At 41.7% G+C, this 18258-nt stretch overlaps 1 protein-coding gene across 2 annotated transcripts in view; it reads left to right on the top strand.

Moving 5' to 3' along the window:
• ELP4 (elongator acetyltransferase complex subunit 4) overlaps positions 1-10304 on the top strand; it is a 154940-nt gene extending 144636 nt beyond the window's left edge. For both annotated transcript variants that reach the window (XM_035117904.2, XM_035117893.2), the window contains one exon: positions 8467-10304. In XM_035117904.2, the coding sequence (XP_034973795.2) occupies positions 8467-8598 (132 nt within the window). In that variant the 3' untranslated portion in view covers positions 8599-10304. The remainder of the gene's footprint in view (positions 1-8466) is intronic.
• Positions 10305-18258: the final 7954 nt, after the last annotated feature.

Genomic DNA, 18258 nt, shown 5'->3' on the forward strand with positions numbered 1-18258 from the left:
AAGTGCACATACTCAGAAACAAGTCCCATTAAAATGAATGGAACTTTCCCCCAAATAACTGAGTTTAGGGTCAGAGTGGCAAAGAGGCTACTTTTTTCAGAGGTATTCAGTCAGACTGTAAGAGTGCAGTGACTTAGCTCACTTACACGAGTGAAGCGTAATTGACAGCACTAGGATATTTACACTTGCAGCCTTATGCTCTGATCCTAATTCAAATTAATTTTGGGGAAACTTTTTATTTCCAGGCAAGTACACTTATGACTGCATCCTTAGTCTGTTAGGTGCAATGTGATAAGCATGTGGTGCTAGCAGAAACAAGCAGTATAATTTGCAGGTTTGCTTTATGCAAGTGATTGCCTATACATCTTTATGTTGCTTGCTTAGATATTGTACCTGTACTTTGCGTGCATAGTACTACAAAACCAAATCTCTCAATGATTAACTCCCTAAAATAAATTAGTAAATTTTCCAGTGTTTGATACCTTAAAGAAATCTACAAAGCAACTTTTTCCTGAATTCACTTATTTTAATTAGCTAGAAGAGAATATGGTTAATTAATGTGGGTTATATTGCATTATACAGCCGGTTAGGGGAGGCATGATTGTTAGTGAAGTCTAGTAATTTACATCGCCTCAGGAATTCTTTTCATTGGCTTAGCCGTTGCTTGATTTCTCTTCTGTGGCTTAATAGTCAAATACAGAGATTTTTTAAAATTGGGTAAGACAATGTTGATAAAAGATAATTACGCCAAGTAATACAATAGCTTCTCATGTGCATGCTATATTCTTGTCATTAAATTAAAGAAATAAAGTAGATCAGGAACACAAAAATGTGTGGATATGCACACACCTCTGTATGAAATATTCATGTAAACAAAATCTCTTTACATTTCCTTTTTAGTTGATTGTTGGTTCATTGTATTGTTAGAACTCTGCTTTAGTCTGAATAAACTATTCATATATAAGTAGAGAAAGTTCTGTGTTTTGGTCTGAGCTAGGCAAATGTGAAAACTTTTTGAAAACGAAACACTTTCATATTCCTTCAGAGTATGTTTTAATGGCAATTTCATAGAATCATAGAATTGTAGAGTTGGGAGGACCATGGTTTGTTTTTGTTTCACAAGTTCACTGACAAAAATATAGCATTTAATATATCAGCACCTTATATTTTAATGGAAGACCATTTAGAATTTGTTTCTTTCAAGATTTATTTTGCCACAGCATTGTTGGTACCTCTAAGCAAATTGCTGCTTCTGTTCCAAATATTGAGATATAGGTCTGCGATCTCCTTTGCTTTTTCTACTTTTGTGTTTTTCTAATTTGAAGTAATTTTTTAAAAAGTTTTAACCAAATGAGCGCACTGCTCCCCTGTGTGGACATCAAATGTTTTATTAGAGCCCTTCTCTTATTATGTATCTACTCCAAGTCACAGGCAAGGGGTTTTACACCCCACTCCCCTTTTTAACAAAGACTACATCATAGTGGCATATATCATGCATTACTCCGCTCACCAGCCTGATCTTACACTTGTTTATCAAGAAGTCAGTCTCACTAAATTCATTGGGTTTTACTCCCAAGTAGGTATACATTGAATTGCAACTCAAGCCTAACCATCTGAGATTGTAGGGCACTGAATATATTGAAGTTAACACTTTACAAACTCTCAAAGATGCTTTATATAAGATCCTTTGGAAATGCATTGGCCAGTGGTCTAATTTTCATATGAGCTACTCATTTGCTCAACTCAATCTAATGACACCTATTTTTGTTTCTGTAATGACTGGGAACAAGCAGCGTGTTTGGCAAGCTAAGTGGATGGTTTAATATACAGTGTTTTGAATTATATTTTATCTTACTATAATATTCCAGATGGAAAAGATGGCTAGGAAAAAGGTATGCTTGAAAAGGCCTTAACCGTATTAATTTTCATACATACCTTTTGATTGCTCAAAGTGGCTTGGACATTCTTCTATCACTTCTGTAGGCAATTCTGCCAAGTGTCTAGTCCAGGCATCCCCAAACTGTTGCCATCCAGATGTTTTGGCCTACAACTCCCATGATCCCTAGCTAACAGGATCAGTGGTTGGGGAAGATGGGAATTGTAATCCAAAACATCTGGAGGGCCGAAGTTTGGGGATGCCTGGTCTAGTCAAACTCTGCAGTGGGGGAAATTGCTTGAGCAATTGACACAAGCACTCCTCAACATCCTCTCCCTGTTAGTAGAACCAAGTTGTCTCTCTGTGGTCCTGGAAGCTTTAAGTCAGTGGTGGCCAAACTTGGCCCTCCAGCTGTTTTGGGACTACAACTCCCATCATCCCTAGCTAACAGGACCAGTGGTCAGGGATGATGCGAACTGTAGTCCCAAAACAGTTGGAGGGCCAATTTTGGCCATCACTGCTTTAAGTGAAGAAACAACAGGAGTGATGACCAGAGCAACTCATGATGAATCCAACCAATATGGTCTGGAGCTCTATCCTCAGGACTATCTAACAGAGGTTTTCCAAGGACCTGCTATGACCAATTTGCAAAGCACTCACATCCATTCCAACTTGGAAGCCACAGTTAAAGCAGAGTCAGTAAATGTAGCTACCTACTTGCCCATTGGTCTCGAATACTTTCCAGTTACAGGTAGGTAGCCGTGTTGGTCTGAGTTGAAGCAAAATAGAAAAATTCCTTCAGTAGCACCTTAAAGACCAACTAAGTTTTTATTTTGGTATGAGCTTTTGTGTGCATGCACACTTCTTCAGATACACAAGAAGTGTGCATGCACACGAAAGCTCATACCAAAATAAAAACTTAGTTGGTCTTTAAGGTGCTACTGAAGGAATTTTTCTACTTTCCAGTTAGTACAACCTGAGAATGTGGGCATGATTCTTGAAAAAGTATGTTCGGCCATGTGTGCACCTGACCCTTTGCCTTCTGGCTAAGGTAATCTACCATAGGTGGTGTAGCCAAGGGAGTGGCTGAAGTGGCAAATGCTTCCTTGTGAAAAGCTGTGAGCCTGTTGAGCTTGAAAAAGGCAGTAGTGAACTTGCTTTTTTAAAAGCTGTATCTTGACATTAAAAAAATACATTTCCAGCCAGTCTACAATATACTATTCTAGGGCTAGGTGCTCGATCAAGTGTGGGCAACCCAACACCAAGTATTTCTGGATGATAAAGAGTATCTAGACACATTTCAGTTTGGTTTTGGGACAGAGACCGCTTTAGTCACCCTAGAGTGCCATCCCCATTGGTTCTGCAGGAATTCTCAGCTGCCTTCAGTACTGTCAACCATAATATCCTAGGAAGGAGTTCCATAGAATACGGCCCACAGTACAGAACACATGACTCCTGATGGATACAAGCAGTGCATCCAAGCCACGGGGGAACCACTAACAAAGGCCCAAAGTCTGGGCAGCGGTGTAAAGAGTCAAGTGGTCCATAAGGTATTTGGGACCTAGTTATTAAGGGCATTGTAAATTAATATGAGGATCTCAAACTTACAGGCACCATTTTACAGTGCTTCTGTTATTTCTACACTGGCAATTCCAGAAGGTAGTGATGGGGCATTCTTGCCATCTTCCTTGATATTGGCCTATGAATTTCTGCAGGTAGGCCTGGATTAAAGCAACTGGAGGCTCTGGCCTAGGAGACCTTGGGAGACCCAAACTTAATAGTATCTGATCATGAGAACAGGGCCGGTGCTAGGGCTTTTTGCGCCCTAGGCAAAAACAGCTTCTGGTGCCCCCCGGGCACATGCGTCATGGCGCACGCACAACACAGCTGATGCCCCTGCGTCCCCTCCATTGGCGGGAGGAGCGCGGGCCAAGGGGGGAGCTCGGTGCCCTCCTGCCTGTGGAGGGGACGCTTTAAGCTCCTCAGGCTTCAGCTGCGGGCGCTGCCGCCGCTTGCTCACTACAGCCACTCGGGAGCTCACAGCGTCCCCTCCGTGGGCGGGAGGGCGCTGAGCTCTCCTTTTGGCTCGCGCTCCTTCCGCCTATGGAGGGGACGCTGTGAGCTCCTCGGCGACCGGGCAGCAGCGGCAGCGCCCATAGCTGAAGGTTTCGCTCGCTGCGGCTGCCGCTGGGGAACTCTCGGTGTCCCCTCCATAGGTGGGAGGGCACTGAGCTCTCCTAGAGCCGGCTCTGCCGCCTGGCTGGCTGGCTGGAGAGCGCGGAAGCCCGCTCGCCCCCGTTGGGCTCATGGCGGTCAGACGGCACCGTCGCTGCTGCACTGGGCGCGTGCTCAGGTTCCCCCACCTCCCCGTCATGCGGCACAGCCCTGCGCCCCCTGCAGGGCATTGCAGGGAAGTGCCTCAGCAGCAGCAGGAGGGAAAGCTGTGAGCAGGGGGTGGCGGGCAGGGGGCAGGCTGGCAGCGCCCCCTCCATGACGGCGCTCTAGGCAGTTGCCTAGCTCACCTTTATGGACGCTCCGGCCCTGCATGAGAAGTAAAACCTCATTCTCTTCTTTATCTACTCAATGAAAGTAGAATATTGCTGAAATTTTAGCACTGATAAACAAATGTTCTGTGTGAATGTTTTCATGAATCCCATACTTTTAAAACTTATTAAAGATTATACAATTATAAAAGACTATACAATGGTAAAATAAAAACATTTTATCATTGTATAATCTTTTATAATTGTATAATCTTTAAAAAGTTTACAAAAGTATGGGATTCATGAAGACATTCACACAGAACATTTGTAGGGGAATCATAGCTATGTTATAACATTACACTATATAAAAAGTCAGAACAGTTTCTTTTGAGCTCTTTTGGATGCAGACTTATCAATTAAAATCAGTAAAAAAACAGTTTATCATTTTCTATATGTCAATACCAATATCAAAACTTTAAACCTGGTCTGGTAACAAATTGGCAGCCACTACAGTGTCACATACTTGCAGCAGGAATGTACAATTAACAACCTATCTGTTGCGTTCTGCCCCCACATAGAGCACATGACAGTAATCTGGTCTCTGTGGCTAGCCCAGGCATAGGCAAACTCAGCCCTCCAGATGTTTTGGGACTACAACTCCCATCATCCCTAGCTAAGAGGACCAGTGGTCAGGGATGATGAGAGTTGTAGCCCCAAAATATCTGGAGGGCTGAGTTTGCATATGCCTGGGCTAGACCATCCCTATCAAAGAATGGCCACAGTTGGCATGTCATCTGAATCTGAAACAAGGTTCCCCTAACTATTGTGACCTCTTGGGTCTTCAATGACATCCATGGGTCAAGGAGCACTTACATGGTAATTGCCTAAATTCCAGACTCAGGAACCACCTACCCACACGGCTAATCAAGATTCAGGTGATTCAGCTCGCCACTGCACTTATTTGCACAGCCACACCTGAATCAGATGTAGTGGGGAAATAGAGCTAGGTGCCATCAGCATACTGATGACAGCATGCTCCAAATCCCCTGATGATGATTCCCATACACTTCATATACCGTAGATGTTAAATAGCATTGGGGACAAGATGGTACCTTGCAGCATGCCATAATGTAACTGCCTGGGAGCCTTATAGGTGTGCAGTGTCACATAATGATCCATTTCCCATAAGATGGAGTTACCTGGGCAACACCCCGATTCCCCACAACTAGCTTGAACCAGCCATGACAGGGAAGGGGCAAAAGGGCATAAAGTCGGCCAAACAGCTACTAGCGCTTTGCCATGTTCTCAGGCCTCAAAAGCTAAAACTGGTTACAACAATGGTGTCCAAATTTTCAAAGAGGTGAGCAATGTTATCCTCAGTGTGTCTTGGGAACTTGTCGTGTAATTTTGTTAACAAATGCGTACTGTTGGTAGCTCTGCTGGACAAGTATTTGAGAATGCAATGGAGGCAGCAAAGTGTGCTTCCTTTGCTGTCCTCACTGCCGTGTAGTAGACACGATTTCATGCTCGAATGCATATTGTGTTATCTTCATGATAAGTTCTACACCAGCCAGCATCCCGTTTGTGTCATGGTCCTTAGTACCTCAGAATGTTGAAGAGCAATGCAAGCTCCAAAGTGCTGAATAGGGAGATTTGGAGCAACTAAGTTCCCTGACACGTTGCCATTCTGTTGTCAATTTTCCTCATAGGAGAGTGCCTCCTGATCATTTTGGCTTCCTTTCCCCCCCCCTAACTCTACAACAGGGGTGAACAGAACTATACACAGTATTCCAAGTGTGCTTGCATCATAGATTTGCATGAAGGGATTACAATATTGGCCATTTTATTTTCAATCCCTTTCCTAATGATCCCTAATGTAGAATTTGTCTTTATCACTGAATCAACATTTTCATTGAGCTACCGACTAGAACCTCAAGATCCTTTTCCTGATCAGTCACTGCCAGTTCCAACCCCTTCAGTATATATGTGAACTTTGGCTATTCCCCCCCCCCCGATGTACTTTACATTTAAAACCACATTTTGCCTGCATAGAGCCTAGAGGACTCTTGGTGCTAAAGAAATAAATAGCAGTAGCAATCAATTTCATCATAGTTGTGGCTGTTCATGGGAAGAAGTAGGAAGTGCTTGCAGTAGGAAGCCGTGAACTGCAAATGGGTGAATTAATTATGTGAAACCTGAACCCACAAACATCCCATTTTATAAATACTCTGGATAAAAGTTAATCCTTAAAAAAAGAAAAAGAAAAAAACTACTGGCTTGGAATGCAGCCTGACAACTTGTAATGAGTGCAAATTACAAATCATACACTACTGAGTAGTAGTAGTAGTAGAGAAGCCCAGAAAATGTCTTAAATAGAAGACTATACCAATACAGCTCCAGGATTAATATTTTTGGATTTCAATCTATCTAACATCTTTGCTAAGTTTCCTCATCATTGGTATGAGTTAAACACTATGGTTATTAACAGTTTCAAACAGGCATTTTAAAGTTTAACTTACTTAGGCTGCAATCTTTTACATACAGTACTTACCTAGGAGTAAGTGCCACTGAACTCAATAGGTCTTGCTCCTGAGTAGACATGTAGAGGGTTGCACAACACAGAACGTAACACTCTAGCCCAGGGATAGTCAATGTGGTGCCTAGATGTTGAGGACTACAACTCCCATCATCCATTACTATTGGCCGTGGTAGCTGAGACTTAAGGAAGTGGTAGTCAAACTATCTGGACTGGAGGATACCGTGTTAGCTACCCTTGCAATAAGACTATTAATAAGGCATGAAATGTTTCATTGTTAGCTGAAAACAGTTGTCTCTCTGTTGTGAAGATTATTGTGTTCGTGTTGACTGTTGTGTTAAAAATAACATAATGAGTGGGATTCAGCTCAGCTGTTGCAGACATGCAACAGATATGAAACAGGACTGTGCCCCCCATGCGCCCCCTAAATCTGCTCTGGAGAGCTGGGTGACCCAGAATGGTTTTAGTGATGCACAAGGGTAGAAGGCTGGGGAAAGTCTTGTGGATGAGTAGACCACTTGGTGTATTCCACACAATATGTATAATTAATTTTTGTTCACAGTATATACTTTGGCGAGGATCCAAAGAGCTACTGTAAATGTACCCAGATGCTTAGGCACGCACAACGGGAATTTTGGCCTTTTTTTCATTAAATAACTTGCCTCCATGTTAAGTCACAATCGGCTTTTGAGAGTCCCCTCAGTTTCAAAAGTGGCTTGCCGTGTGGCATCAAAGAGACGCTGTTTCAACAAATGGAAAGCCCCTTAGGCATACGGAACTGTTCAAACTAATTAGTTATTTTTAATGGGAGACAGAAGATGTAGGAGACGAGGTCTCTGGAGATAACAAAATCAATGCAGGAAATGTGAGCTTGGATCAAAGATCTGATTTGGCTCATGGAAACTATTTGTACTAACTCAGTGAAATTTTGGACCTTTTTTTGGAAGACAATTTGCCATTTGGTATAGGAGCAGGAACGTTGTTTGAGAAAAACAAGTCACTGCAAACCTATAAATGTCTACTCAGAAACAAGTCTCATTGAATTCACTAGTGCTTAGCCCCCCCCCCCCACAAATAGCTGCAATCCTATACTAGGTAAGCCCATTGAGTAAGTGGGACTTACTTCTGAATAAACATACCTAGAATTGCATTACAAGGCCACATTTCTGTATGCACCTACCATGGAGTAAGTCCCATTGGATTCAGGAAATTACACATGGGTAAACATGCCTAGGATTGCAGTGTAAATACCCCTTTTGGGGCTCATGGGGGTAATTTTGATTTATTTGGGTCTTGGCCTTTGATTTCTATTTCGGACGTACTGATGAAGAGAGCTGAATTTGATTTGAAAAATTCCAATATCCTGTTGATCAGTATATGAAATATGGTTTTTAAAAACTGTTCTAATATGTATTCGTTATGCTGTAATAGGTATTCACTGGCAGGGAATAGTACTATGTTTTTAAATGTGTAAAATCCAAAGCAAATCTAATTACAACTATGTTCTCTCTCATCTCTCTCTCTTCTCTGTCTCTCTCCTCCCCCGCCCTCCCTGAAATCTCCTGCCATAGCAATTGCATTTGCCTCCAGACTTGTCAGACACAGTGAGCCGCACAAGCAAACAGGATCTGGCAGAATCTGCCAAACTGCTGAGCTCAGGATGTACTGCTATGGCCACAGGCAAGAAGCACCTGGACTTCTAGTGATTTCTACTTAGCAGTTTCACTCCGATTTATATGACACTCTAATTATGACTGTTAATGACTTATGTAAATATTTTTCTTAATGATTGTGACCCAGTAGTCATATATACATACATACACACACACACACACAAACACACTTGCAAGGTGTGTGCCTTAATTTTCCATTCTGTTTTTTTAAAATATTTGCAAACGTTGTATTGGATGTTTCTACAGTTAACAAACACGTCCTATATTTTGATGCCATTTTAATGACATAAAATATGTTGCCATTTTGAAGCTGCAGAATTTTCTGCATAGCTGCCAAGTTATCCCTTTTTTTAAGGGATTTCCCCTTATGCTGAATAGGCTTCCTCGTGAGAAAAGGGAAAACTTGGCAGCTATGATTTTCTGTTGCCATCAACTTTACTGTTATTACTAAAGTTCAGGTAATGAATGAGAAATGGAAAAATTACACTTTGCATGTTAAACACAAGTATTGTATGCTGTATATCAATATTATGTATATTAAATAAAATCATAATTTTTTAAAAGTGGGTTATTTTAATATCAGACAATCATGGCCCTAGAAAAACATCATTAAAAATGACACCTTACTTAGTACCACATATACTGTAAGCATTAAATTTCTGTGTATTTTCCACCTGTTCTGTTATCAGTAATATGATAAAATATTTTTCATGGTGAAATACATTATAGATAATTACTTTGCCTTATGGGCTAATAAATATATTAAATTGCTTGAGTGAAACTTACTAAACATATACAAAGAATTGCTTTTCAATATAGTTCAAAACAGTAATCCTAAACAACTGAAGTCAGCAAAATGAAATTATGTCAGCAGACATTATTCAAGATTGAAATTCAAACTGACAGCTACATTAATGCTAGAAAACCAGGGGAGTGCATTGGAGCTTAGGGAAGACATATCATAGAAAGAAGTGTATGGAGCAGCAGAAAACAAAACCAATTCAGGGTTCCATACTATTCTGTATATACTATTTGTAAACATATGAATTTTTCCCTAGGTAAAATGTATAAATATTTATCAGCAGCAAGATTTGCATATTTGTATTAGAACTAATGTACAAACCATGTGAATAGGTGGCTATCCGGAAATGGTTTTCAAGTGGGACCTGAAAATTACTTTCTATATAGTTCTATTTTGAATTAGCCTTGATAGAACTTTCCACTAAGTTCATTTTGGATTGAAACTTAGGTCTTTAAACTGTCATTTTATAGAGTTGGGCTGAATACAGTAAATGCTTACTGTAATAATGTTAATGTATTTTGATGGGATTAGAACTAAAGTGTTGGTTAAATGATTTACTTTTTATAACGCTGTGAGTAAAATGGAGACATAGCTTTTAAAACTGTCTAATGTGATGAATGTCAATCATTTAAAAAAATCCACTGTACCATAAACACACACTGTATACAGCTTTTATTCTGAATTAGAATAATTGAATCAATGACAGTGATTTGCCAGGATGTCAAATCTATCCATCATATCCTGTCACTACCAGTTTATTTTTCTGATCAAAATCAAAAAGACTACTGTTTTGTCACCCGCTATTTCATTAGAGGTAACAATTGAGTTTTTTTCTCTCTTTTTCAAATATATGTCTGTTTTATTTTTTATTTTTACTATTTCTAAAGACGCAAATCCTTTTAAAAATCTATTCAAAATAAAGTTTCAGAACTGAGCTGTCAGTTTCATAAAGCTAATAGACATCTACATTCTTATACCCATATATCGCTACAGCTTTCAAATCATTTCTCCTTTCGCCTTATATATAATATGAAGCAAAACTTCTCAACACAATTTGAATGGGGACTTGTGCAGATATTCAATAGATCAAATATAAAAGGATTAACACTTTAGTTACTCAGTTATGTTTTTCATGTGAATAAGCTAGGAAATCATATACTATTCATCTATAAATTCTAAAACCTTTAGGCATTATTAAATTAGCTTTTTTACAAGATATTATTATTAATAATTGTAAATGTCCTTAATGGGGTCTAATTTAGTACATAATCTTCCAAATATCATTAAAACATACAACTCCGTGGGTGAGTACAAACTTAAATATAGCATGCATAAATATAAAGTACACTGATAAGAACAGCCTTTGAAATAATAAGATCGAGTTGGCATAGAAACCCAAAGAATATATTTTCAACAGCAAAAAGGAAAGGGGGAGATCATTCAGTGAAATCTATATTAAAAGGTTACAGGTAGGTAGCCGTGTTGGTCTGGATCGAAGTAAAATAAAAAAATTCCTTCAGTAGCACCTTAAAGACCAACTAAGTTTTTATTTTGGTATGAGCTTTCGTGTGCATGCACACTTCTTCAGAAGAAGTGTGCATGCACACGAAAGCTCATGCCAAAATAAAAACTTAGTTGGTCTTTAAGGTGCTACTGAAGGAATTTTTTTATTTTACTCTATATTAAAAGTTGTTGTTGTTTTGTTTCACATGCTCTGTGAAATAAGTGCTGCACCACACACATACCCAGTGTTCTACACCTAAGGTGAAAAACCTATTATTTTACTTCTAGATTATTGTTTAACCAGCAGTAATTTGATTTAGCAGTCATTTTCCTTATCAGGTAAAGGTAAAAGACCCTTGACAGTTAAGTCCAGTCGCAGGTGACTCGGGTTGCGGCGTGCATCTTGCTTTACAGGCTGAGGGAGCTAGCATTTTTCTGGGTCATGTGGCCAGCATGACTAAGCCGCTTCTGGCGAACCAGAGCAGTGCATGGAAATGCCGTTTACCTTCCCACTGGAGCGGTACCTATTTATCTACTTGCACTTTGATGTGCTTTCGAACTGCTAGGTTGGCAGGAGCAGGGACTGAGTAACAGGAGCTCACCCCATCACAGGGATTCGAAACACCGACCTTCTGATCGGCAATCCCAAGAGGCTCTGGTTTAGACCACAGCGCCACCCGCGTCCCTTTATCAAGGAAAACTGAATAGTAAAATGATTACACCCTATTTGATAAATAAACAGATATTCTGTAGGATACATTAAGTAGCAGGACTGTTTCTTCAGATTAAATGAAATAGCTCAAGCTTGGCATGAAGTTTCCTCATTCCATTATGACCATTTCCTAACTGATATGAAACCTTCAACGGTCTAGAGACCTACATTTTACCTATTTAATGTAATTCTTTCCAGGTCCCATAGAGCAAAGGCATAATCCACCCACACAGGTATGGAGCTGTTTATGTGCTGAAAGGTCGGCACTGGGTTGACCAGGGCCTTGTTTCCCTCATTTCCCCTCCCCTTGTAGAATATAGTCTTGCATAGGCAAGAGGGAGAGATGGATTGGCTTCCTGTTCCTAGCAAGTGCATATGTACCTGTGCATACAAAAGGAGGAGAAACAGGGCTCTTACGTCAGTCCCACAGCAAGTGGCTGGGCCTGATCTTCACATGCATGAGGGTGGTAAAATGGAATGCTCTACTTCAGACTGCAGGGGGGTGACATCTTCATTGTTCTCTTGTTGCTGCTGTTTATTTCTACCCTGCCTTTTATGGCAAAACCAAGGCATATTAGAATTGAAACATTAAAATCAATACAGTCATACCTTGGATCCCGAACGCCTTGCAAGTCGAACATTTTGGCTCCCAAACGCTGCAAACCCAGAAGTGAGTGTTCCAGTTTGCGAACGTTCTTTTGGAACCCGTACGTCCGACGTGGCTAATGCAGCTTCCGATTGGCTGCAGGAAGCTCCTGCAGCCAATCGGAAGCCACACCTTGGTTTCCAAACATTTTGGAAGTCGAACGGGCTTCCAGAACAGATTCCGTTCAACTTCTGAGGTACTACTGTACAAGTTTGGGGAACACATTATCCTAGCAAAGTTCTGGAATCATGCACCTGGAGCATAGATAAGACACACACAACCTTAACACCACTTAGCACAGAAACACATCTGATGCATATACAGTACACTGACAGGCATGCACATGCTTACACACAGGTTAATGAAATGGCAAAGTCCTCCACTCAAAATGGTTTGTGTTTTTGTTCCTGACACACCCACACACCAAGAAACAAGCATTCAGAGTATTCACCCATTTTCCAATTGTCATTTAAATCCACCCATGGAACTAGGAAAATAGGAACTAAAGTACTGCCCGTAAGAACCATTCTGTCTACCTTCCCTGGCTTGCCCATGCTTAAATTGTTTGATTCCAATTTATTATAAAAGCATTTCTATAAAAGCATAATATTTAAGATCTCTAAGCAGCATACTTAGACCCAGGGACCCAGGTGGCGCTGTGGTTAAACCACTGAGCCTAGGGCTTGCTGATCAGAAGGTCGGCAGTTCGAATCCCTGTGACGGGGTGAGCTCCCGTTGCTTGGTCCCAGCTCCTGCCAACCTAGCAGTTTGAAAGCACGTCAAAATGCAAGTAGATAAATAGGAACCGCTACAGCGGGAAGGTAAACGGCGTTTCCATGTGCTGCTCTGGTTTGCCAGAAGCGGCTTTGTCATGCTGGCCACATGACCTGGAAGCTATACGCCGGCTCCCTCGGCCAATAATGCGAGATGAGCGCGCAACCCCAGAGTCAGTCACGACTGGACCTAATGGTCAGGGGTCCCTTTACCTGTACCTTTAAGCAGCATACTAAAATCCAAACATAAAAACATTAAAATGGTATCATAAAGCACAGATAAATATATACTATAATGATAGGGTCTTGTGTGTCAGGGAAGGCCTTGACAAGAAAATAAATTTTAACAAACAGCTGAAGTGAATGATGTTTCATGTATGGCAGAGGGAAAGACATTCCAGAGTGCAGGGGCAATTCTGGAAAATACCCATTTTCAAGTGGTATTCCGTGGGCCATAGTACGATGAGTAAAAATCTTCCCTGGTAATGTAAGTCAACTTTAGAAGTCTATACTGGCCTCATCTACAAACTGATTCTACACAGGTTAGATATTGCATCAAGCACCTCACCAGGTCAAGTGGGGTGACCAACTGGGACTCACAACGGATATGAGGAACCTGGTTTGCGGAGTCAGGAGAAGAATGAGTGGAGTGCTTCAAAATACAGCAGCTCTTACTGCTGACAATTGCTGCTTCCTGGCATCCCCAATTACTGCCAAGAGAAGGGGGCGTGAACATGAGGTCAGCAAAGTGCTTCCAGAATTGAACAAGTTGTTCTGATCCCTAACCATAGGCTCCAACTCCTAGAGGGCCAGGTCCCTTCAGCCCCCACAATCAAACATTTGAGGGGATCATAGAATCATAGAGTTGGAAGAGACCACAAGGGCCATCCAGTCCAACCCCCTGCCAAGCAGGAAACACCATCACAGCATTCCTGACAGATGGCTGTCAAGCCTCTGCTTAAAGACCTCCAAAGAAGGAGACTCCACCACACTCCTTGGCAGCAAATTCCACTGCCGAACAGCTCTTACTGTCAGGAAGTTCTTCCTAATGTTTAGGTGGAATTTTCTTTCTTGTAGTTTGAATCCGTTGCTCCGTGTCCGCTTCTCTGGAGCAGCAGAAAACAACCTTTCTCCCTCCTTTATATGACATCCTTTTATATATTTGAACATGGTTATCATATCACCCCTTAACCTTCTCTTCTCCAGGCTAAACATACCCAGCTCCCTAAGCCGTTCCTCATAAGGCATCGTTTCCAGGCCTTTGACCATTTTGGTTGCCCTCTTCTGGACACGTTCCAGCTTATCAGTATCCTTCTTGAACTGTGGTGCCCAGAACTGGACACAATACTCCAGGTGAGGTCTGACCAGAGCAGAATACAGTGGTACTATTACTTCCCTTGATCTAGATGCTATACTCCTATTGATGCAGCCCAGAATTGCATTGGCTTTTTTAGCTGCTGCATCACACTGCTGACTCATGTCAAGTTTGTGGTCAACCAAAACTCCTAGATCCTTTTCACATGTACTCCCATCCTGTATTTGTGCCTTTCATTTTTTTTGCCCAAGTGTAGTACTTTACATTTCTCCTTGTTAAAATTCATCTTGTTTGCTTTGGCCCAGTTGTCTAATCTGTTAAGGTCATTCTGAAGTGTGATCCTGTCCTCTGGGGTGTTAGCCACCCCTCCCAATTTGGTGTCATCTGCAAACTTGCTCAGGATTCCCTCAAGCCCATCATCCAAGTCATTGATAAATTGGGATTGGGAGCCCCAGAGATTATAGACATTGTTACCTTTCTTTTCCATGTTTGGACTTTGTTTCCCAACAAGCGAATTTGGCAAGAGAGCTGGGATTGGTAAAAAAAAAAACAACAACAACAAAAACCTCTGACATCATTTTTTATGGCCCTAATGATTGGAGCAGGGAGAAAGAGAAAAAGAATGCAAACTGCTTGCTCTGCGGGACAGGTTCACAGAGCTAGGATGAGAGAGGAAGCGGCTCTCGGTTACTTATCATTTAAAAAAATTAAACTAGAAGTGCCTGATTCAGATGACTTGGAAGTTAAAGCTCTCCACCTGTTGTTGTTGTTGTTGTTGTTGTTGTTGTTGTTAATAATCCGCCCTTTACCCCAAGGTCCCAGGGCAGGTTACAACAATTAAAACACAGCATTTAAAAGCAATTTAAAACTTACTGTCACAGAAGTGAGGTGGGTCCTAAAAATATGACCAAGCAGGCAAATGCATAATTTTGCAGCTAGCCCTCATTGATTTGGGGCAGAGGACGCAACCCTAAAAACTTGGTTTTGGAGAGAGTTGGGTTCAAGTCCCTTTTTAGCTTTACGAATTCATAGTAGCCCTGGACCAGTTGCTGTTTCTGAGACCAGTCAACCTCACAGAGCTGTTTGGCGGATAAAAAGTAAGGGTGGGAATATACCTTTTCATGAGCACAAGGTTGCTAGCAGCTGCTCACAACAACTTGCCATAATTTAAGCTGTGTTTCCAATAGTCATAGCAGTTTGTTTCTCTTCTCCACCCTGCATACCATCCTTCCTGCCATCCTTTCCTGCCAACTTTTCCGCAGACTAAAAAGCCACTGTTTTCCATATCTTTGTATAGTGGGCTATATTCCAGCCAAATAAAGCACAAGCTGGTTACTGGGAGGTAGTGGGGGGGGGAGGCTGTGGCCCTTTAGATCTTAGAATCTTAGAATTGTAGAAGGGGCCACAAGGGTCATCTGGTTCTACCCCCTGCACTGCAGGCATAGTTCACCCAAAGTGGGGCTCGAACCCAGAACCCTGAGATTAAGAGTCTCATCACCAACTGAGCTATGTTGCAGCTTCAGCTCCCATCAGCCCCACGCCAAAGTCAAGGATGATGGCAGTTGTAGTCCAGTGACAGCTAGAGGCTCACAGGTTTCCCCATCAAAACTTAGCATGGATGTGCACTCATACTCACTTCCTCCAGGCAGGCAAAATAACATTTCAGCCAGGCAAAAGGACTCATGGAGGGTGTAGAGCAGGCCCTTCAGGAGTTGTTGCCTGGAGAAGATGCAGAGCTCACAAAGAATCCTGAGAGACTTGGCCACATTTGGCCTGAGGTTCCAGAGCAATTTTACAGATCAATGAAAAACAATCTAAAATAGATGACATATAAGGAAAGGGGAATGGGGAGGGAGGAGGAAAGGAAGAAGCTCAGGTACTAGTTTTTCCTTATAATGACCAGTTGGGATGGAAACTGTGCAGGGAACTTGATAGAATGAGTGCTGCTAGATGACAGTTGCAGAACAGCCAAAGGCAGCTCTGAGTAGCAATGATAGAATAACCCAGCTTCCTTTCTTTCTCTTTCTGCTCCGCAGTCTGGGGGAATCTTGGCATTTGCTCAGTACCATGTCTGTCTATTTCCAGCATGGCCTGCTTTAAAAATGTTTCAGTCTAAGCCCTGATGTTTAATCCCTAGTTTCATTTCAAGTCACACGGTGTTGTGCATCTTCAAACAGCATTCTTATACATGCATCTTTTGCTCATTGTTTTTCTGCATTCTGACTGCGAACGCAAGAAAAATGTACTAGGGACACAGCTTACGGCCAGATATTCACAGGCACTGTGCGAGAGCATGTAATCACGTGAATGTTTGGTGCACAGTGGCGGCAGCACAGATAGGATTTGTGTGTAGGGCTTACTCCTTAGCCTTTTCTTCTCCTAAAGATAGCCTGAAAGGCTTAAGATTGGAGTTTTCCTTCTCCTGGATGGGCCCCATCTGCCCTTCCATGTAGGGAAGTGTGTGCACATTTCTTACAGTGCCTCTCTGTATTTAGCAATCCTGCTCCTTCTAGTCCTCCTGTATATGAAATACAATTCTACCAGTCCAGAGACGCTGGACTGACCAGCTTGGTACTGTACTGTGCACAGAGATATCCAATGTTTGGGGATGTTCCATATCTGCAGCCTCATAGAATAGAAGAAAAGGCTCTGGGCGGCTTCCAACAAAGATTAAAATACATTAAAATATAACACATTAAAAACTTCCCTAAACAGGGAATGTTTTCTAAATGTCAGGTAGTTGTTTATCTCTTTGACATCTGATGGGAGGGCATTCCACAAGGCGGGCACCCCTACCGAGAAGGCCCTCTGCCTGGTTCCCTGTAGTTTTGTTTCTCGCAGTGAGGGAACCACCAGAAAGCCCTCAGCACTGGACCTCAGTGTCCGGGCAGAATGATGGGGCTGGAGACGCTCCTTCAGGTATACTGGACCCAGGTCGTTTAGGGCCTTAAAGGTCAGCACCAACACTTTGAATTGTGCTCGGAAACGTACTGGGAGCCCAAATGTAGTCCAAAGCTTTCCAAACAATGCTGTTGCTATTTAAAAATCATAACTATTACCCAGTCAATTCATTTAAAAAAATGCCTGTTTCCCACATGCAATCTACAATGCAGTCCTTTGGACTCTTTTCCTTTAAGTATCCAGAACGATTGACTGTCATAGCTGCCAAGTTTTCCCTTTTCTCGCGAGAAAGCCTATTCAGCATAAGGGAAAATCCCTTTAAAAAAGGGATAACTTGGCAGCTATGTTGACTGTGGAAAACTGAGTGTTTCGCTTTTGGAAAAGAGCTTCTTGCCCTACAAGCAACTCAAACAGGTGTAGCAAAACATGTGCCTGTTTTTCTAGGTGAAAGCTATATGGCTATTTAACTCTTGTGAGCATTCCACACAAATAAAAACAGAACCAAGAGGGAGGACAGTGTTAAGTGTATGTCATCATAACACCAAACTGTAAAAAGAGCTTATCCCCAAATTTGCACTAAACCCTGCGGGTGTTGCCTGGAGAAAATTAAATTGCACAACGTGATTGGAAAAGGGCAAATCAATCAAAACAGAGCAGTCACCAGGCCATGTATGTATGTGCCCATCTGAGATAACCTGAGATGTCTGGCTGTTATATTTTGATTGATCTGTCCTTTTTCAATCACATTGTGTTATTGGCGGGCAATTAAATTTCACGAAGGTCTGAAAAGTCACTGGTGGACAGCACTTGTAGATGAGTCTGGAAATGGGTTGCCTTGCTGCACACAACAGGAATCACTTTTTAACACAGCAGATGGGTTAGTCCTCTGCAAAACATGCCCTGGAAGGCCACATTTGAAGCCAAATAAAAGATTGCTCATCTGTAGTCCAATGGAAAAGACTGCCATTTTTTATTATTAAAATGTTATTACTCTTTTGTAAGAAAAAAACCCCTCTCATGTAAACTGATAATTTATAC

This window comes from Zootoca vivipara, chromosome 1 (genome assembly GCF_963506605.1).
Source record: "Zootoca vivipara chromosome 1, rZooViv1.1, whole genome shotgun sequence".
In the NCBI taxonomy this organism is placed as follows: Eukaryota; Metazoa; Chordata; class Lepidosauria; order Squamata; family Lacertidae; genus Zootoca; species Zootoca vivipara.